The following is a 23,465-nucleotide window of genomic DNA, read 5'->3' as shown; positions in this document are numbered from 1 at the left end:
AAAATAGCAATCGTTAGCTAACTTGGGTCTGAAGCGACCATGGCACAAGCGGAACTGTAGCCCATATGATAACAACGAAGTTACGAAACGAATGATTGAACCACGGAGCCAACGCGATTAGAAAATGGAGAAATTTAGAGAAGGGGTTTCTTGTATTCTTTATGTTTTAAAATTTAAACACGTCAACAAGAGTTAAACACGCTGTGTACACGGGGTACATTTGGGCATCATGTACTCATATTTAAAAAAATCATTTACACGAGTGTTTTATACATTTTTCTAACAGTTGAATGATGACACTGCAATCCTATGTATGTAAATATTGTATGACGCAGTCTGACTATGTGCCATTATTATCAATTAGATTAATACGAACTTTAAGGATATTCAAACATGGGTCATCTGCATATCGTATATTGAAAAAAAGCTCAAATCATATGACGAGACTGAAAGTTGATATACCATGGAGACCATGCTGGATTTACAAGTAAAACAAAATCATACACACATTTAAATGTTATTGAACTGTTATAAATCTTATATAATAATAATTATTCAAAAGATTATATCTATTAATCAGATATATTTATGTACATTGTACATTGATCACCCTTCGCTTCATCCTGGAGTGGGATGATGTAATATATAACTCATACATTGATACCATGAGTTCATGCAGTTGAGAGTGCGGACAGCCGTAATGTAATTGCCTGTAACTTTGAAATGATTGATTTGAACATATATAATAATTCCAATGTTATTTATTACAACAGTTTTAATTGAACAAAAATTAAGCTAAATGAGAATTCACACATCAATAAATCCAAAAGCGCCTGAAAATGAATAACATAGTGTGGGAAAACTACTCAAGCTCCTGAAATTGATGATTACAGGGAACGAATTGAAATTGATGATTACAAGGAACGAATTGAAATTGATGATTACAAGGAACGAATTGAAATTGATCATTACAAGGAACGAATTGAAATTGATCATTACAAGGAACGAATTGGAATTATAAAAATCAAACATTCTTTTCGAAATATTTATCGATGCGTAAACTCCGGACATTAAGATAAAAGTTTGCGCTTTTATTCAGTTTGTGAGTAAAGTGTCCAGAGTTTACACATCGATAAATTCTTCAAAAAGAATGTCTAATCCTATGTTGTTAAACGTTCCACTCGAGAATTTTTCACTCATACTGAGCTGCAAAATTTAGGCCTAGCTATGCTCGGCGCTTGCAGCCTTTGAGCATGGAGGGATATTTATCGTGCCACACCTGTTGTGACACGGGGCCTTGATTTTTGCAGTCTAATCTGAAGGACCACCCCCATTTAATCGCCTCTTACGACAAGCAAGGGGTACTGAGGACCTTTTCTAACCCGGATCCCCATGGAATCTTGAAATGAATTAACCTGTTTTATATCGTGGTAATAGTCAAGGACATTAGTTGAGGATTGCTGGGGATCCGGGTTAGAATAGGTCCTCAGTACCCCTCCCCCGGGATCCGGGTTAGAATAGGTCCTCAGTACCCCTCCCCCGGGATCCGGGTTAGAATAGGTCCTCAGTACCCCTCCCCCGGGATCCGGGTTAGAATAGGTCCTCAGTACCCCTCCCCCGGGATCCGGGTTAGAATAGGTCCTCAGTACCCCTCCCCCGGGATCCGGGTTAGAATAGGTCCTCAGTACCCCTCCCCCGGGATCCGGGTTAGAATAGGTCCTCAGTACCCCTCCCCCGGGATCCGGGTTAGAATAGGTCCTCAGTACCCCTCCCCCCGGATCCGGGTTAGAATAGGTCCTCAGTACCCCACCCCCCACTGGATCCGGGTTAGAATAGGTCCTCAGTACCCCTCCCCCGGGATCCGGGTTAGAATAGGTCCTCAGTACCCCTTGGTTGTCGTAGAAGTTGACTAAATGGGGCGGTCCTTCGGATGAGACCGCAAAAACCGACGTCCCGTGTCACAGTAGGTGTGGTAAGATGAAGATCCCTCCCTGCTCAAAGGCCATAAGCGCCGAGCATAGGCCGAAATTTTGCAGCCCTTCAACGGCAGTGGTGATGTCTCCATATGAGTGAAATATTCTCGAGAAAGACGTTAAATAATATTCAATCAATCAATCATGCTACATGCCTTTATAGCACACATTTATTGAACATTGAATTATACAATTTATGTATAAAAATAAACAAAGATCAGCTCAAAGAAATGTCATCATTATCCATTACAGAAGAAGATGGCGACACAATGAGATCAGCAGAAGCTGCATCGTCGCTTCCTGTCAAACCATTACTTGCTGAACCGTGACTTACCGTCACCATAGACATTGGATATACACCATTCAGTGTTAGATGTCTGAGTGAAGATCAAATTTGGACACGCGGGTATAACGAAACCAGGAAGCTCCTCAATCTCCAAGGCAAACTACTAACGTCAGTCCAAACCGAGTCTGGGTACATACCACAGGACATAGCAGTGACACGGGACGGAGATTTTGTTTATATTGACCGTCAAAGAAGAACACTAAACCTAGTGAAGGATAAATAGATAGAGACTTTGATCACACTACAGGGGTGGATACCCTGGAATGTTTGCTGTACCGCGGCTAACGACCTCCTAGTTACCATGATCAGTGTCAGTCCAAACCGAGTCTGGGTACATACCACGGGACATAGCAGTGACACGGGACGGAAATCTTGTTTAGATTGACCGTCAAAGAAGAACACTAAACCTAGTGAAGAATAAATAGAACGTGATCACAATGCAGGGGTGGAAACCCTGGAATGTTTGCTGTACCGCGGTTAACGATCTCCTAGTTACCATGATCAGTGATGATGACACCTAATCCAAAGTCGTGCGTTACTCCATCTCCACAGAGAAACAAAGCTTTAAGTTTGATGATCAGGGTCAGGATCGCCCTCTCGTTTCACCTGGTAACATTACATATATCAGTGAGAACAGGAACCGGAATATCTGTGTGGCTGACTGTGGAACTAGAGCAGTAGATATGGTCAATCAGTCAGGAAAACACTGGCCATCCCTCTGATACCAAGAAATCGTTTTATGCAGCCGGCATCACTACAGACAGCCAGAATCACAACCATGAAAGCAGACTGTTATAATGATCGCATCCACATCCCAGAACAGGAAGAACAGTTCCTCCGCTACATTGATGATTGTGGTGTGGGCCGTCCTTTCGGTTTATGTGTGGACATCAGAGACAACCTCTTCGTAAGCGACAAAGATCATCAAGTGAAAAAAATTCTATACTTATCACCACAGTGTTAATTACAGCACCAATGACTTTGTTAATTACATCTTCCACGACCAGTTACCAATATAAACAGTCCTGTAGCTACAACTCTCTAAACGCTGTGTTAAGTACGGCTTTAACACTGTGTTTATTGTTAGAAGGGATTGTCAGTTATAGAAGTGGTGTTGAAGTGGTGTCTGTATGATTCAGGAAATGCGACATGAAGCGATTAGTACTTATACTGTGGGTGAAGGAAATGTACCATCTGTAACCCTAGTGACTCATAGTGTTTGTAATGTATTATGTACAAATGTGATATCTATCATGGTACAGTACTTGTAGTGCACGTAGTGTAGTGTGTAACCATAGTAATAAAGCGTGTGACATTTTCAATCAGTATTTATAGTATATGTGATATTTTTCTTTCCCTGTTTACACTAAAAAAAAACCACCACGTGAATGCCCTACATTCATACGCATATTACGAAGTAGTTCCAAAATGTGTAACCATCGCCTCTTACGACAAGCAAGGGGTGCTGAGGGCCTATTCTAACCAGCAGGGCCGTAAATTAACCTTCAATTTGGAGAAGGCAGGAAATTAGGCGGGGGTCTGGGGGCCGCCCAGGCCCCCAGACGCTGAGCACATTTTGTGCACACTGAACACGTTTCGTGCAAAATTCTTGATTCTAGGGCCTTCTAAGATGTTACTTGACTAACTCATTCTAAAAGAAAGATTTGGAATGCTTTTTAAGGGAGGTATCATGTTCTTAGTTATTGGAAACAACATAAATTCTAATGAACTTTAAATTTTAATTTTTTTTGGCTCAAAAGTTGGAGGAGGCAGCTGCCTCCTCCGCCTCCATGTAATTTACGGCCCTGACCAGGATCCCCGGGGTGGGATACTGAGGACCTATTCTAACCCGGATCCCCGGGGTGGGATACTGAGGACCTATTCTAACCCGGATCCCCGGGGTGGGGTACTGAGGACCTATTCTAACCCGGATCCCCGGGGTGGGGTACCGAGGACCTATTCTAACCCGGATCCACACATGAACTTTATTTAGAAGTTTGCTGAATCTACCAATCAGATCAAATATACCGGTATTTGGTAAGCCTCGTTCTGACGTTACAAACGTTATTGTGAGTCTTTACTTTCTCCTCGTCGGAGATTTTCAGAGACAGCCGAGTGTCTGTTTGACCAAGACTATGAATTAAAGTATACCATATAATGTACGCTTACTTTGTTACCAATTTGAATTTGATGATTAAATTTGTTTATTTTCAGATTTTATTTAAAATTTCAAAGGGGGTGTATCGTTGTCATTCACAATAGGCACGCTTCGAGTTCATCCGGAACACCCAAGAATTTCCACATTTTGCCATGTCGGTCACGTGATATGAAATGAACAAAATGTTCATCAGGGGTACTTCTGGTTGGCATTGTTTATACTGGTAACAAAATCGCCTTCGACAATATAAAGCCTTTGCGACACGAGTAGTAAAGGGATGATAAAAGAAAGAAAGGGTGTAAATGTACTTTGGGTGTTGTCAAAGTTCACCCTTTTCCAACCCAGGACAAATATCTGTTGGTTCACTCACTTTCAAATTTCAAATCATATGAAAGAACTTAGCTCCAACTTAACCAATCAAAGTACTTTGTAAATATCAGAGGTAAATATTTCCACTCCAGCCACTTGCATACAAAAATGGAACCAGCTGAAGAAGTGCCAAACCATATACAATTTTTGTGTTTTCCTACCCCTTGGATTCAGTACTCTCTGACTGATCAGCTTATTGACTGGTATGCAGTGAAACAGCTGAATGAGAATTAAACTAGAAATTCGTTTCAAGTTGGTGAGAATACACGTATCAACACTTCGCGCAAGTTATGTCCCTTGTTCGCCATCTCCCAGTTAAAAAATCGCATTTCCCTACGTTGGCCTTTGTAATTTCCTTATATATATATAGCATTGACTTTTATTATTTTACCATCAATTGGCGTCAACTACAAAATGTACCAGGGTGGGGCAACCCATTCACGTGTATGGAAGCTTGATAATTAGCTAAAATTCACAGTAATAATGTCTTGCGTTTGGATAGTAAAGAAGGAAAACTTGGTTTCCACAAAGGGACGTAACTCGCCCTTATTTTGTATTATACATCTCTATTTAATTTATTTTGTTGTTTCAAGTTAAATCTTTAATTTGTATTCGAAAATTTTCAGTCTGATATTTTGCGACAATGTTATAGGAAGTCTGGCTGAAATAAACCAGTGCTGAGGAAAGTACAGTAATGGTATGATATCCCGAGAGTCTGGCATCAGACACTCGCGCACTCTGTAGGGCATCGTCAATGTTTGTTAGTCTTCCTGCACGGACAAAGTATTGTAACTGATGTGGGATGCCATCAGTAAATTTGGTCATCAATTCTAGTTGAGGCTTATTACGCAGCTTTAGGATATTGAAATAGAAGTCCTCCACATGTAACCCCCCAAGCTTCAGTTTGTTAACCGCCTCCATCTCCGCTATATTAAGTGAACCATTTGCACTTAGTATGAATGAGAAATATTTATTCCTGAATGCACCAAATAACAATGACCACGATCAGGGCCGTAAATTACATGGAGGCGGAGGAGGCAGCTGCCTCCTCCAACTTTTGAGCCAAAAAAAAAAATAAAATTTAAAGTTCATTAGAATTTATGTTGTTTCCAATAACTAAGAACATGATACCTCCCTTAAAAAGCATTCCAAATCTTTCTTTTAGAATGAGTTAGTCAAGTAACATCTTAGAAGGCCCTAGAATCAAGGATTTTGCACGAAACGTGTTCAGTGTGCACAAAATGTGCTCAGCGTCTGGGGGCCTGGGCGGCCCCAGACCCCCGCCTAATTTCCTTCCTCCTCCAAATTGAAGGTTAATTTACGGCCCTGACGATGTCTTAAATGTAAGTGGTAGACACTAGGGTCTCAAATCACACACAGACAGGTCCTGATAGGGGTGGGGAGTACGCAAACATTTTGGCAACATCTTTTGTAATGCTCTGTAGTGTCATAGCAACGATACAGTCGGACACAAACTTCTCTCCATCTTCATGGGCGTAGTCACTGAATGTTGACAAAGTAACTGGGATCATAGGTGTGTGGATGATGGGTGGCATTACACTTACTGGGGGAACGTATGGGGTAGGTGCACAAAAATGTCATCTGGGGAAGAATACTCGTGTGAAATACTCTGAGGAATACCATGAAACGTGAATCTTAGCATGCTTAGGTAAGTGCGTAGGTATGGGCGAGTTACACAATTCATCCATGGACGACAGAACACGGCTAATTTCTGGCGGGTTTGTATCCCCTCGATACGTAACGGGATCAGTAATTATAATGATTCAGTCGTATTTAAAGACCCCCCCCCCCCCCCCCCACAAAAAAACCCCACAAAAAACCGACATCACAACAGAACATTTAATATGGCGGAAAACGTCAGCCATACGCACATGTGACCCGTGAATGTTTGCTGTCCCTCCAACTCACTCAAGTGTATGACAAGTTTAGATTTTCCGCCATATTATATAACCCTCTCTCGGCTATTCAATGTTTATGTAAAATGTCAAAATACAGCCACTAAACACACCAGCACGTTTTTAGTTCCTGTTTATTCCGAAACTCACTCCAACAACAGATTTGAACAACATCTTCCTAACATGTCTAAATGGACACAAAAGGTCCCTCATAAATACTTTCTTTTTCTTCTAATTATGCATTTCAATTTTGTTCAATACAGTATTACAGGTCGATTCTCCAAACCTGTGATGCATGTAATGGACTCCCCGTGTCGTGCTTTATCTATGTGCACAGAACTGAAATGTTGTCGCTGACAGGAAGATACCTTAATCACGATCACATATACTTTGTTCAGTGATATGAATTTTGAGTAGTGATTTTTATAGTGTTCAATATAATATCGGAAAAAATTTGAAAGATAAAAATGCATACAATGCACATTAAAAATTAGTGAGTGAATGTTAAATGTGCGTGATGAGTATCTAGAAATATTCAGAATAAAATACAAATAATTAATAACAACGACTGCATAGACGTAGCTTGGGTTCGAATATTACCGAGGCAGGGGGTCGGGGGGGGGGGGGGGGGCGCAGCCCCCCAGAAGCTATCGACATTTTAACAACGTAAAAGGTGTTTTTTTGTTTTTTTTTTTACCGAGGCAGCTGCCTCGGTTGCCTCAATGGAAGCTACGCCACTGGACTGACTATAAGAAAGAATATCATTGTAAATGCAAGTTACTTCAAATCCGACTTTCTAACACATCCTACCATATGACATTAATAGTCGTGTAAAGCGGCATAACTCCTCATCAACAAGCGGTAGGAAACGTGTAGTGAAAATGGAGTTATCTACCGCAATACACATCTATCAGAACTCTTGCGTTTTATATCGATTACAGTAAGACACATTGATAACGAACACCCTTATAATGAATCCACGATTATTGCGAAGTGACACTTATTCCCCATGAGAAGACAATTTATTGGTTATAACAAACTGTTTTCCGCTGGCTCTGAACGTTCTTTAATGTATAGGTAAATTCGAACATTTTTATTTTTATAATGTATAGGTAAATTCGAGCATTTTTATTTTTATAATGTATAGTTAAATTCGAGCATTTTTATTTAATGTATAGGTAAATTCGAACAAAATATATTTCGCCCTTAATCTTCGACCTGCTGCGTACACAATGTCAATAGTTGATAGATGAATTATTACATATGTAGCCTTCACATTTTAATACAAATTTGATTGAAATTGTTTAATTTACATTGAATTTTTAAAACTTTCAAATCTTCGTATTTGAATACAAATTTGATTAAAATTATTTAAGCTACAATGAAATTTTAAATCTTTCGAATCTTGACATTTAAATACAAATTTGATTGAATTTTTTTAAAGTTACAATGATTTTTTAAACTTTCAAATCTTGAAATTTGTAACCATTTAACCACCTCCATGTCCCTGTCCTACATTAGGAAAATAGTCTTACTTAATTAAGTATCTGTCTTATATTTTCATTTTATTTCATGTCTCTCTCTCTGCCACGACTCTCTATGATATATGAAAAAACAATTAAACTACCACATAGAACAATCAGGAAACATTTTGTCAACCGAAAAATAAAATTTTGAAAATTAAAGTAATTGTTTATCAGCATCCACAAATGTGCATTTCAGTCAGTATATACGTAGTGATCTCAATTAATATTCAGTCATTTTTGGCATAAAGGGAACTTTTAGCATATTGCAGACGAAATAAACACAACGGTAAACACTCTACAAACCTTTGATAAATATCGTGGGGGGGGGGGGTTATCTGCTCCCCCTTTATATCCGAACATTTTTTATCCTGTATTTTATAAATTTTCTTTGAAAACAGATATTGAGGTTTTTTCATGGTTGTGGTCAAATTACGAAATCATGTGACCAGTGAAATGCTATTTTTCGTCTCACATAAATAACACACGAATAGGAGGCCTGGTCAATGTGTGCCTATTGAAGTTTGAAAAAATTCACGAAATTCAATAGTTTCGGAAAATATCAATCCTCAGTATGTAATTTTCACAAAATTTTAAAATGAGTCATATTCCTCCGTGACAAGGATCATACATATATATATATGTCCCATTTTATCTCATATAGAAACGTCACCAAGTGTAGGTGAAGTGCAACAAGTTTTTACTTCGAATGACACTGAAAGTCGTAAGATACTTAGCCGTGCCAACGCCTCTGGTGAGATGGGTCCTGCGCTGTGAGAGCGTGTCCGATAGACTCCCTTCTCATGTCGAACGCTTGTGGAAGAAACATTTCCGTCCATGATTAAGTATGATTTACACCTGAACATATGCTTATACCGGGAAGGACAAACAGTGAGTTTTGACCTTGAAACAAAATCATTTGTTTATGGTCTATGACACTGTCTTGGAAAGGTAGAATATGAAAATTTTCTGTGCCAGCTGGGTCAGGAATTCATTATTGTGAAGTATGTATATCAGAAACTCATGCAGGGGCGTATCAAATGGTAAATGAAAGTGTAGGCACCAAAAGACAAGGGGTCTTGAGACCGCCTAAGGTCCCCACCGGGTCCAGGGGAGGGCTTTAAGCAATCTGAAATGTCATACGATGGCTGTTTTATCTTCATATTGATTCTAACGACTCTTGTTAAGAGAACTCAACAAATGACGGAAACTCAAAGAATGCAACCTGCACACACGCAGTATCGTTAATTCAATGCTATATGTACATGGTGAAAGGCAAAAGCACTCCAAAAAGACCCCAACCAGAAAGTGCGGAGATAGGCAGAGAGGACTCATCCTTTTTTAGACATAGACGACTTAAATGTTTGGGGGTAAACTTTATGTGTAGGCCCGAACTTTAGTGCTACCGTTATGTGTAGACACGGGCTTTTGTGCTACTGTTGATGTTACGCCCGTCATGTTTTCCTGGGCCTGTGGTACTGTTGATGTTACGCCCGTCATGTTTTCCTGGGCCTGTGGTTACTTTTGATGTTACGCCAGTCATGTTTTCCTGGGGCTGTGGTACTGTTGATGTTACGCCCGTCATGTTTTCCTGGGCCTGTGGTTACTGTTAATGTTACGCCCGTCATGTTTTCCTGGGCCTGTGGTTACTGTTAATGTTACGCCCGTCATGTTTTCCTGGGCCTGTGGTTACTGTTGATGTTACGCCCGTCATGTTTTCCTGGGTCTGTGGTTGTGATCTGTTGATGTTACGCCCGTCATGTTTTCCTGGGGCTTAAAATAAAAATTGATTTGTTTGATGTACTCCGACCGACCCGTGAAATTTGCCCCGACCCGATCAATTTTTCCGCACTTGGAAATTTTAATTTTTTTTTATTTGCTCCCTGTAAAGTAAACATTCTTCGAATTAGTATTAAACTTGATGCTATTTTTTTTCATTTGGACTAATTGTTTTACAGAATTCTTGTTATCAAACGTCCTTAGGGCGTCTTTCGGTTCTACTTTCACTTTGATAATGACCATTTGTTAATCCGGGGACTTTTCAAACACTTTTCTATGTGAACGATCAAATATACCGCATAACAGCTCCAAATTACCACATTATCTACCAACAAGATAGAACAAGGAGCTACGAACTCCCCCGACGAGGCCTGGTCGTATTTATGTACAAAAGTTTGAAAGTCATGTTATTTAAATAAAATATCACGTGGGATAGCGCACCAAATTTATGGCGGACCACGAGTCGGCGTTTATGTTGATGGTTTATATTTCTGAAAAGGCACACATATTATTTTGATATGGGATTATTTAAATGTTATGATGATTTAATAGGTGAACGGCACTTTTACTTTGCTCTTAAACTGAGACACATGAATGGAACACGATCGTCACAACAATTTGAACGATACGGGGAAGTCGGCATTAAAATTATATTGGGTAATATTAAAACTTATTGTAAATTGCTGTCATCATGCAATATTCACTTGGATATTCATGGATCACATTAATTAAAGTGTTCAAGTGGTTGTTATTATGAATGTCGGAATCGACCGGTGGTAATAAAAAGGGGTGTTTAATAATTTATATATTTATTAAAAACTGTAGAGGTCCTCATCGGTGACGAATGCAAAACGTCCTGAGTAAATTTCAGGAGACATTGGAAGATTTACGTGTATTATATATAATGTGTACAAAATGATTGTTCTAAACTCTATTCTGTCTGACAGCGTTATGTGTTTAATGAAAACATAAGAAAATTTGTAAATCTGATTTTCAACAAAAAAAAAAACAAACAAACAAAAAATACCGACCTACCTACCCGACTTGAAAAATGTGGGTCGGAGTACATCAAACAAAAATATTTTTAATGATGGCCTGGGCCTGTGGTACTGTTGATGTTACGCCCGTCATGTTTTCCTGGGCCTGTGGTTGTGATCTGTTGATGTTACGCCCGTCATGTTTTCCTGGGCCTGTGGTTGTGATCTGTTGATGTTACGCCCGTCATGTTTTCCTGGGTCTGTGGTTGTGATCTGCTGATGTTACGCCCGTCATGTTTTCCTGGGCCTGTGGTTGTGATCTGTTGATGTTACGCCCGTCATGTTTTCCTGGGCCTGTGGTACTGTTGATGTTACGCCCGTCATGTTTTCCTGGGCCTGTGGTTGTGATCTGTTGATGTTACGCCCGTCATGTTTTCCTGGGCCTGTGGTTGTGATCTGTTGATGTTACGCCCGTCATGTTTTCCTGGGTCTGTGGTTGTGATCTGTTGATGTTACGCCCGTCATGTTTTCCTGGGCCTGTGGTTGTGATCTACTAGAATCTCGTGTTGAAATCTGCTGAACATAGACGATATTGTGACCCTCAACAAGTTTACATTGCTGTTTGATCAAATAATGGAAAATCCCATAAAAACACACTATTTTTTAAAAGTCACATGATACGCAAGATTTTGGACGTATCGAATGAAGCAGGATGTTGATGATCTTCTCTCTTTAGCCAATAAACATATCCAAGTCTAAACCTATTCTTATCAAACCCTACACGTGAGTAGATTTAAGTGTCCACGTGGTATTTATAATGGCCTTATTCAGTATTCATGCAGATGAAATATCGAAAGGCATCGGAGGCTTTGAGTCTCATCTCTTAGAAAAGTGCATTATGTGAACTCCTGCATATACACTGGCTTGTCCAAACGTGCCTGGGTTCGTGAGGTTGTTAAGAGATGTAGAAGAATCTGCTTTATGCAGTGTGTAACCATCAAATTTGATGAAGGCTTCAGTGGCGGATTTAGAGCTCCACCCCTCATTGCGACCAAAAATAGTAGAACAACAGCAAAAGTATAAGATTTGACATTATACATACAAAAAAGTGCAGAAAGATGAAGCAATCATTTATTTATTTTATTATGTACATCGTATAAAGTGTGGGTAGAATATTCCACAAAAGTAACGAAACATGCCCCCAAACCCCGGAGCCCCCAACCTATTGCACCCCACTCCACCCCCACCTCCCTCCCTCTATCTTATAAAATCCTGGATCCACCACTGGAATCCACGACTCTGTCTTTAAACACTATGAGACCTGACTAAATTCCACTGCATGCTGGGTAATGATCAAGCTAAATCTCCATATACAAATCTTACTAAACCTTTAAGACTTCATGCAAGGTATTACCATCAGACATATCAAGAAACGAAATACCCTAGAACGATTTAATTCTTAAAATTACTAAACACAAATTAAAGACATTTGATAAACAACATTACATATTTCTTGTCCACAATCATGGACATGATCATTAATGTTCTTTTAGCATGAATTAATTGTTATCTAAATTCCCATTTTTGTATGAGCCTTATAACAGTCCTACTCTCGCTTTCCCCAGACTATCGCTCTCGAGACTTTGCACGTGCAAGTGTCGAGAGCGAGAGTGTGGGGAAAGGGAGACTAAAAAAGTCCCCACCTTTCAAGAAGAAATTGATCAATGTATGTACTTTCTAAGGAGGTATTCCGTTTCTCTCTCTCTCTCTCTCTCTCTCTCTCTATATATATATATATATTGTGCTGTACAAAGTACAAATACATAACCTCTTTTTGATTTATTATCATATTTCCCGTGCTTTGCTCATCTGATGACGTTATCTCGTAAATACCTACCCATATGAATGATGGATAGCAAAACAGAAAGAAACCTTAGACATAGGAGCAAATCAACTTAGTGGATGTTAACAGCAAAATAAAATCCCTGTTTTATGATAAACGAACCGACTTGAGGATCTCCATTGTCACAGGACTATATATACATGTACATGTAATAAGGGCCATTTTTGTCACGCATTCAGAAAATGTCTATATTGTTTAGGTACCCGGGTTACTAAAAATACATACACGGGATTGTGCAATCATCGCGTTGCCATAGAAACAGACTATTGCAAAGTCTTCCCCAACCAAGAATATTGATGTAGCAATATTTCATTATCATTTGCATCATTATTGTTTGCACAATGGATACGCAAAAGCATGTTCTGAATATACAATCAATATTTTTAAACGAGACAGGCTGCTGACAAACAAGTTGATGTTACAGGGATTTCAACAGTTTCGTTTGAAGTCAGCATTTTGCGAATTCTATGGTCGTTATAGCTAAAAGATTTGCAAATACAACCTGTCATCAGATCAAATAATGTCTGACGTGTTTCCAACTAATTGTAAGGTTGTTCTTTACACACTGAATTTAACTACGGATTACTCCGTGCACCTGGTCAAGATATAGTGCTCACGGCGGGTATGACCGGTCTACAGGGGATGCTTACTTCCCTGGTGTTTCTAAGGGTCCGTGTTTTCCTTGCTTTTATATTTGCATTCTTTATAGGAGTTATATTTACAAATGTACCTTTTCTCCTTTTGGTGTTGAGCACAGAAACATGTATATTTGATGATTTCCCGTGGCCCTGAGCTGTACTGTTTAACAGTACCTATGGTGAAATATCACAGACCGGTTTTTCCAGCCTCCATCTTTGGCCGCTATGACTGTTATAAACTAATGTTGAAGACAGTATACAGTAAAGGAACGTTTAACGTGTCAAGACTTTATCTGAAATAAAGACCAGACGGACAGAAATCGTCACCCCATCAATTACAGTCTACAGTTATAACCAATGTACTGTATAAACTTTCTTTCACACATACGAACCCCCCCCCCCCCCCGCCCGCAAACACGCATGCTCACCTGCCCGCCCACCCTGACCCCAAACCCCGTCCTCCACACACAAAACGATGCCTAAGTTATCTAAAAGTATGTACATTCAACACATTGCGGCAAGTAAAACAGTACTATTTTTTGCGTAAACAAAAATAAAATAAATAGAACGACAATAAATAGTTACACATGACACACGTGCAGGCGAAATGTCAATCACAGTCTGTGTTGTGTGGTTGGCTGTTTGTGATGGAAAGCGAATTCACAAAAGACGCGGGATCTTTCCTCACTTTAGCCATCCTCGATGCGGAACTATTTCTACTATAGTCCGCCATGAAACTGTTAACTTTGTTGTCCGTCACTACAGCAGAAGAGTACGCATGCGCAGCGTCAATTGGAATCCGCGGTAAAAAGACATTCACAAACACTTTCTTTCTGTCCGCCTTATCACGTGATCCCCCACTGAGCAGGGACTCGTCCACACTTTTCACGACACGAATCCTCTGTTCGCTTATTTGTCTCTCCTGTTCGGATTTTATCCTTGGGACGGATTTCTTTTTAATCGGAACATTTTCAGGAAATTCAAATTCTCCCGCGTCGGCATCCGGTGTCGTAGGTGGTGCTGAGGGGTATTTTCCCTTCCAATGAACACAAAATCCACTGTCATCCAAGTTTGATTCGCTCAAACGATTACTTTCACAAATTTTGCAGAACTCCCGAGGTGAGTTAGATTCATCATCACGCAGTCGGCTGAATAGATATTCTGGAACTTTGAGTTGTAAACTAGGGTCGAATTTAAAACCTTGCTTTTGTAGTTGTTTTCCGATCATCCAAGCATCTTTGTGACTCCGAACGAAATCCCATTCATCTTTAAAACTGTAAGATTTTGAGTTTTCTGGTTCTCTTGGAAGATCCCCTCGGTTTCTATAAATCCCCTCGATTATCTCCCTTTCTCCCTTCGTGAGTCCTGCTTTATCTCGTAGAAACATGCGCCCCGGATTCGTATGTGTACCATTGCTGCAATATTTGTTTCTGGCCTTGACCTTGTCCTGTCGTTGTGAGGCCACGGCGAGGTCTCTGTAGAACTTGGATACAGAAACACATTCGCCTAAATCTTCCGACCAATCGTAGAAACGCGCTATGCTCACGTGAGATCTTGGCATTGTCAATACAGCGGACCGGATCCTAGGGGTTGCTGCAAATGACTGGTGATGAAGCGGAAGTGACGTACGAGGGCGTGGCTTCTGAACCAGCGGCGTGAAGCTGAAATAAGACAAGGACATGGTGAACATTGTAACAACTACAACACATAACAACCACCTTCAATGGAAGCGCGCGCTACTGATAAAACGAATGTCACATACAGAGATCAATATCTGTTTTTTGACTTTGTTATTGATCTTTTGACTTTAATTTCTAAATTTCTAAGTGAACTTTAATCACTATCGTAGATTACATCGATCCGTAGAGGTCGACAAAGTTTTGATATCACACACATGGACCCTCAGGTAACACCTCTCTCAGCCTCATGTCCTGATTAATAAAATCGGCAGAAAATCCCCAGGGGGATTACAAGGATCAACACAGCCTCAGTGTCGTGAAATAAAAGTCTTCTAAAGAGTTATCTGGTCAACTTGTGAGTTAACCACAATTTCAATTCTGATAGTTATCTGAATGCGTGTTCACATGTACCGCACGTGCGGCCATTGTAATAGTTATACAGCATCGGACTGTTAATCCGGATCCGTTTGTCTCTGTCTCGGTCTTAGTGGGGAGGGGGTTCCATAATAAATTACATATAGGTGCCTTGTAACACCCCCCCCCCCCCCCTTACAAGAAAAAACAAAGAATAACAATGACAGCTTACTTAAATTATGTCTAAATTTTATTACCAATATACAAACACCACCACTCGTCTGTGGATGATTAATTTCCCCCTCGGGATTTTCCTCCACGGGACTAAGTTTACCTTCCCCTGTTAAATTAATAATATATTACACACTGCATGGCAATTTAAATCCCCAGATCAACCCTCGGTATAAACAAAACTAGTATTCGCGACCTTTTTGTTTAAGTTTATGAAATATTAAGCATTATCGTGCCGATAACGGGAAGCATTTCAGAGTTCGATGACGAGCAGCACAAAGGAATAGCGACCCTTAAAAAGCTTAGGTAGTAGTGCTATTTGGAAATTGTCCCGTGTTATCAATAAAAGCTTACAACAAAATTCAACATCATTCTCTCAGACTTTTAAACATTTATTACACGTATCATGTCATTGTCCTTTCTCGTGTCGGCATTGTTCTCGCTTGTTCGTGCATGGGGTGATTGTATTCAATGTCAATATGACGAAAAAATTCGTGGTTGACCAATATTCCCTATTTTCGCGATACAGAGCAACGAATTTTAACACCCGAAAGTATACTTCAAAAATCGATAATTCCGTAACCATGAACGCAAATGAGAGAGAGAGAGAGAGAGAGAGAGAGAGAGAGAGAGAGAGAGAGAGAGAGAGAGAGAGAGAGAGAGAGAGAGAGAAAGAGATCTGCATTGTCAGATGACACCGTCAGATTTCCATGTGTACATTTGTGGTAGGAAAATTTTGTTTGGAGAAGAATCTCCATTATACATTGAAAACTCATCTTTGTCATGATATTCTTTCCTTGAGTTTGTAATTCTGCTGTAGATGATGTTACAGAGGGTGCTATGTAGATGTTACAGGGGGTGCTATGTAGATGTTACAGAGGGTGCTATGTAGATGTTACAGAGGGTGCTATGTAGATGTTACAGAGGGTGCTATGTAGATGTTACAGAGGGTGCTATGTATATGTTACAGAGGGTGCTATGTAGATGATGTTACAGAGGGTGCTATGTAGATGTTACAGAGGGTGCTATGTAGATGATGTTACAGAGGGTGCTATGTAGATGTTACAGAGGGTGCTATGTAGATGTTACAGAGGGTGCTATGTAGATATTACAGAGGGTGCTATGTAGATGTTACAGAGGGTGCTATGTAGATGTTACAGAGGGTGCTATGTAGATGTTACAGAGGGTGCTATGTAGATGTTACAGAGGGTGCTATGTAGATGATGTTACAGAGGGTGCTATGTAGATGTTACAGAGGGTGCTATGTAGATGATGTTACAGAGGGTGCTATGTAGATGATGTTACAGAGGGTGTTATGTAGATGTTACAGAGGGTGCTATGTAGATGATGTTACAGAGGGTGCTATGTAGATGTTACAGAGAGTGCTATGTAGATGTTACAGAGGGTGCTATGTAGATATTACAGAGGGTGCTATGTAGATATTACAGAGGGTGCTATGTAGATGTTACAGAGGGTGCTATGTAGATGTTACAGAGGGTGCTATGTAGATGTTACAAAGGGTGCTATGTAGATGATGTTACAGAGGGTGATATGTATATGTTACAGAGGGTGCTATGTAGATGATGTTACAGAGGGTGCTATGTAGATGTTACAGAGGGTGCTATGTAGATGATGTTACAGAGGGTGCTATGTAGATGTTACAGAGGGTGCTATGTAGATGTTACAGAGGGTGCTATGTAGATATTACAGAGGGTGCTATGTAGATGTTACAGAGGGTGCTATGTAGATGTTACAGAGGGTGCTATGTAGATGTTACAGAGGGTGCTATGTAGATGTTACAGAGGGTGCTATGTAGATGATGTTACAGAGGGTGCTATGTAGATGTTACAGAGGGTGCTATGTAGATGTTACAGAGGGTGCTATGTAGATGATGTTACAGAGGGTGCTATGTAGATGTTACAGAGGGTGCTATGTAGATGTTACAGAGGGTGCTATGTAGATATTACAGAGGGTGCTATGTAGATGTTACAGAGGGTGCTATGTAGATGTTACAGAGGGTGCTATGTAGATGTTACAGAGGGTGCTATGTAGATGTTACAGAGGGTTCTATGTAGATGTTACAGAGGGTGCTATGTAGATGATGTTACAGAGGGTGCTATGTAGATGTTACAGAGGGTGCTATGTAGATGTTACAGAGGGTGCTATGTATATGTTACAGAGGGTGCTATGTAGATGATGTTACAGAGGGTGCTATGTAGATGTTACAGAGGGTGCTATGTAGATGTTACAGAGGGTGCTATGTAGATGATGTTACAGAGGGTGCTATGTAGATGTTACAGAGGGTGCTATGTAGATGTTACAGAGGGTGCTATGTAGATGTTACAGAGGGTGCTATGTAGATGTTACAGAGGGTGCTATGTAGATGATGTTACAGAGGGTGCTATGTAGATGATGTTACAGAGGGTGCTATTTAGATGATGTTACAGAGGGTGCTATGTAGATGTTACAGAGGGTGCTAAGTAGATGTTACAGAGGGTGCTATGTAGATGTTACAGAGGGTGCTATGTAGATGTTACAGAGGGTGCTATGTAGATGATGTTACAGAGGGTGCTATGTAGATGTTACAGAGGGTGCTATGTAGATGTTACAGAGGGTGCTATGTAGATGTTACAGAGGGTGCTATGTAGATGTTACAGAGGGTGCTATGTAGATGTTACAGAGGGTGCTATGTAGATGTTACAGAGGGTGTAATGTAGATGTTACAGAGGGTGCTGTGTAGATGTTACAGAGGGTGCTATGTAGATGTTACAGGGGATGCTATGTAGATGTTACAGAGGGTGCTATGTAGATGTTACAGAGGGTGCTATGTAGATGTTACAGAGGGTGCTATGTAGATGGTATCGCTATGTAGCTCTTTCAACAATGTCTTATAGCTGTTATAGAAAACGCTATGTGTCTGTTATAAAAATAAAACATTGTTTAACGGTTAAGAAACACTATATATCTGTTATATAACTGGTTATTTAGCTGCTATTAAAAATGAAATACAGCTGTTCTAAAAAAATTTAGCTGTTATCTATATACAACTTTATATTGCTGTTATAGAGACTGTTTATTTACCTGTTACCGAAAACGCTATGTAGCTATTACAGAAAACGCAATGTAGCTGTTACAGAAAATGGTATGTAGGTTTATAGGAAATGATATCGCTCTGTAGCTCTGTAGCCATTGCTAATAGTATTATCTTGATATACAGTCTCGCTAAATCATAGAAGCATTTCAATCAAAGCAAGTCTACAACAATTTATTACATGTATGTTTCGCAAACATCAGTTCCAACAACTGCAAGGCATGTTTTAATACTCAACATCAAGGTTTCGTCCCCCGGGATTTATAATGGGACTTTTTAGAAAAAGGTTGGAAAAAAACCCCAAAACATTCCCAAACAAGGAAGTGTAGAGAGATACTACCGTAAATGAATCTTATCTTTAACGACAACCCCATCTCTTTCTGGCCTTGAATCAAATACGCTACTATGTCGTAAATGAAACATATCTTTAACGACAATCATCTTCTCTTTCTGGCCTGAATCAAACATGCCACTATAACAATGTATATAATTAACAACACAATAAAATGGTTCATTTATAAAATGCACCCAAACAATGAATTGATTTATGATTTAACAAAACTCGCTATAAACAAAACTAGGACAATACTCGCTGTGTTTAGTGTGAATATGTAACAGAACTCTGTTACATTGTTTTGTATACACAATTTTGATAATATTTTTAAACATTTCGGGTCTTCCCTTTTGTTTTTGTAAGTACATTGTGAACCCGATACACACAGAGCACAAGTAACTGATTTTATGATATAATTCAGTAGTTTAATAACAAACAGAAAACCCAGGCACACAGATAAGAGGTGAATATTATCAGAAATTCAAAATCTTCCCTGTTGTCTTGAATTTCTCATTTCGTCAGGAATCAAGATTTACTTTTAAAGGCTACACAGTACACTTCATTCTGATATAACGGACGATCCAAGCCCGACATGTCCACGGGGCCGCCACAAACCAACAAACTAACAGGGCCGTCACAAACAAACAGACTAACAATCTTAACAAACATAACAATCTTAACAGGCTCACGAGGCAGTTATAAGCCTAACAGACCCATGAGCGTCATAAGCTTAACAGGTTCACGGGGCCGTCACAAATTCAACAGACTCACGGGGCCGTCACAAATTCAACAGTCTCACGGGGCCGTCACAAATTCAACAGTCTCACGGGGCCGTCACAAGCTCAACAGTCTCACGGGGCCGTCACACCAGCGTGGTACAAATCTGACGACCTTGCAATTTCCTAAATAGAGTTATACAAACGTAAGAGAGCCTAACGAGGGCATCTCAAGCACAACAACCTAGCTACAACTCACGACAACCCAGCGAGGGATATCCATGCCCGACAGGGCCACGACAACCTAACTGCACCTCACTACAGCCCAGTGAGGGTTATCCATGCCTGATAGGACCACGACAACCTAACGAGGGCGTCTCAAGCTCGACACCTTAACGAGAGCTATACAAGCCTGACAGGCCCATGCCACCCTCCCCTGGGCGTTACAAGCCCGATGTGCTCACGGTAATCTGACGAGGATGTTGCCAGCCTGGCAGACTCGGGACATTCTATGTATGTGTACATGTAATATTCCTCGTGTGTCGTTACCGCCCGGGACCCAAGCGAACAAACTCACTTTTGATGTTAGTCTCACCTTAATGAAAGGAGCATCCAGTACAAGAGTGAAACTGGGATCAAAAGTGAGCCCGTGCCTCGTTTTACGGCCCTGGGACCTGAGATCAAAAGCGAGCCCGTGCCTCCGTGTCTCGTTTAACGGCCCTGGGACTTAATATCACAAGTGAGCCCGTGCCTCGTTTTACTACCCGAGGCCCTGATCGTCAGAGGAGAATTTGATACGTGGTGATTAGTTGAAATACACAGTAGATTAAAATACATATACTACTGATTAATTAAGATTTTATAAAGGAAAAATCACTGCAATAATGTATATTTTTATGGCAATCTGACTTTCATTCCTTTAAGGATGACGACGATTAAAACAACTGTTAATCTTTCAAACAGTAATCTTACGGAGTGTCAAAATACATTCTGCCTTTTTCATGTTTGAGTGAAATACTTAATTTTTAAAAGAAATTTAAATTGATTAAAGACTTACGTTAAAGAAAATCGGGTCTTGAAATCCAACAAAATAAACCTATCAACTCTCTCTGATGCCTAGACGTGGAGGTCTCCTGTCATTATGAACAGTCACATCATCACTCGATCTCTCATGTATTTCCGGTTCGTTTCACTTTCATAGGTGTCGCCACGGAAGCGAAGTTAAATTCTCCCAACATCACGGGTCTGCTATTGCTCGGTGCAGTAGTTGTGTATTTAATATTTTACGCTGTTCAGTAATCGCATTGTTTTCGCTTTAGTCTGATCAAGGCCGCCGTCGGAGCAGAACAGGGTGTGTCGTTTGAATACCTGAATGTCAGACCCATTGCCAAAAACGTGGTTCCGATTCCATGTTGTGTTGACCGTCGTCAGACAAATTTGCAGCACACCGTGAAGTAATCTGAGTGTTTGTCTGTCGGTGGTCGGAGACACTGGAGAATGTACAGAACTTCAGGAGGATTAAATGTCTATCAAAAGAGACTTACCGGGGGGAAAGACCGAAACACGGACTTCTATGTAAACTGTCCTCAAACATGCAGCGCTCATTTTAGATCAATATGCGATAGTTACCGTCGATTACACAATGTTAACCGGGATATCAGTTTTATTGACCGGATACAAAAAAGGATAATACGTAACATTTAAAAAAGAAATCTGGTAAAATCCGCTGTTGTTTTGTGCATTGTTAGATAAGGTATAGATATATACTATACGTACTGAACAACATAAGCACTGTGTCCAATTGTCAATCATTAAATTCTAAATACACTTTCTAAAAAAATTAGTTCCTTGGTTGAGGAAAGGGAATAAAATTCGTCTATAATAGAATCTACTAATAACTACTTGAATTTGAGGGAAACTGGACCGCACTTAAAAGGCCACCTTTCTGATTTTAAAAGCACAGCGTGTTTGTTTGATTGGTTGATATTTACTGATTTGATCGATACAGTATGGACATAGACATGCAGACTTCTAATACACCATAAACTTCACAGTGCGAGGACGACTGACCTCTTGACGTTAGAAACTTGTGTCAATAAGATTAAAGTATTCACTGATAATATCAAATAACTTTTTATATTCTAATATTCTGTTATCAGTAACAGTAAAATATAGTATTTTTGCTTTGTTGGTAGACGTGGCATTTTTCTATCACATAGTATTACATGTATAACGAATACGACACTGTTTATCAATGTCCAATCAGTACATCGAACTCGCATCCCATACTTCGTGTGACGAGCACTTTGCCACTTTGTCAGCTAAATCGGTCCAGTGTCGCATAATGTTAAGGCATTACCCGCCTTGGGTATTTCATCTAAAACAATCACGAGTAGACATTTAAGTCAGTCTTGATAGTCCATCAAAATAAGTCACGAAGTCTCCCCACGAGTATCGAATCCTTGAAAGTAAACATCATGGACATATTTCCACAAACAGCTGAGGTTAGATCGGTGTCAAACATTACTCCATATTTCATGTTTATGTGCCGGTCTTCAGATAGGACGTACCAGTGTACAGTGATGTCTCCACGTCCGTCTGTAGGTCCATCTGTAGGTCCGTCTGTACGTCCGTCTGTATGTACGTCTGTACGTCCGTCTGTAGGTCCGTCTGTACGTCCGTCTGTAGGTTTGTCTGTACGTCCGTGTGAAGGTTCGTCTGTACGTCCGTGTGAAGGTTCGTCTGTACGTCCGTCTGTAGGTTCGTCTGTACGTCCGGTCCGTCTGTAGGTCCGCCTGTACGTTCGTCTGTACGTCCGTCTGTAGGTTCGTTCGTTTGTTCGGGGTTTTATGTTTATTTTTATTTTTCCGTCACACATCAAACTGAAACTTGCAATGTAACGTTTTCGTTGGTCACTCTAGATCATGTTACAAGTTGCATCCATTTCTCTGCCTCTTTTGGAGGACTTTTGCCCCTTTATTTGAAAATTAGTATAATATGGATGATTCATAATTTGTCCGGCTAACTCCTCAAACAATTTTCAAATGAGGACCTTTTTTGTTTTTGTATGGATATTGAAGATGTGCGTGTGGCAAGGGTTTTGATTTTCTTTAATGTTTGAGAAAATTACACATTGTTGAACTTAGTCAGTTTTTAGGAAATATAAAGAGTATATGAATTGTCCGTCTAACAAGTGAAGACTTTTTATTTTACTGAATGTTGGTATAGGTATTGGAGATGTTAATGTGGCAAGAATTCTGATTTTCTTCAGTTTTTGAGAAAACTACACGATGTTGGAACTTATTCAGTTTCGAGGAAAGTGAGTGTATGGTATGTCCTTTTAACTCCCTCACAGTTTTAAAGCTAGAGCTTTTGTAAACAACTGACAGATGCGCCTATTGCAATCATTTTGATTCTCAACATATGGATGTCATGTTGAGGGAGGTTTAAGGAGGTATGAGAACCCAACAAAATCATA

General features: G+C 40.0%; 1 protein-coding gene and 1 long non-coding RNA gene across 7 annotated transcripts in view; one reads left to right on the top strand and one right to left on the bottom strand.

Moving 5' to 3' along the window:
- The first annotated feature begins 6,312 nt into the window (after positions 1 to 6,312).
- The window catches only part of LOC130052956 (uncharacterized), a 20,690-nt gene continuing 3,537 nt past the window's right edge, over positions 6,313 to 23,465 (top strand). Inside the window, exon 1 of the long non-coding RNA XR_008801339.1 lies at positions 6,313 to 6,427. This is a non-coding gene — a long non-coding RNA (uncharacterized LOC130052956). The remainder of the gene's footprint in view (positions 6,428 to 23,465) is intronic.
- The window catches only part of LOC125673918 (uncharacterized), a 25,190-nt gene continuing 14,204 nt past the window's right edge, over positions 12,480 to 23,465 (bottom strand). For 5 of the 6 annotated variants that reach the window (XM_048910875.2, XM_048910876.2, XM_048910877.2 and 2 more), the window contains one exon: positions 12,480 to 15,243. In XM_048910875.2, coding sequence (XP_048766832.2) covers positions 14,193 to 15,243 — 1,051 coding nt within the window. In that variant the 3' untranslated portion in view covers positions 12,480 to 14,192. Of the gene's footprint in view, positions 15,244 to 21,044; positions 21,568 to 23,465 lie in introns of those variants that run through there. The other variant, XM_056159268.1, reaches the window with a different exon arrangement.

The sequence above is a fragment of the Ostrea edulis genome, chromosome 3 (assembly GCF_947568905.1).
Source record: "Ostrea edulis chromosome 3, xbOstEdul1.1, whole genome shotgun sequence".
NCBI classification, from domain to species: Eukaryota; Metazoa; Mollusca; class Bivalvia; order Ostreida; family Ostreidae; genus Ostrea; species Ostrea edulis.
The sequence above is the reverse complement of the archived record's forward strand: the minus strand, read 5'-3'. Positions and strand labels throughout refer to the sequence as shown.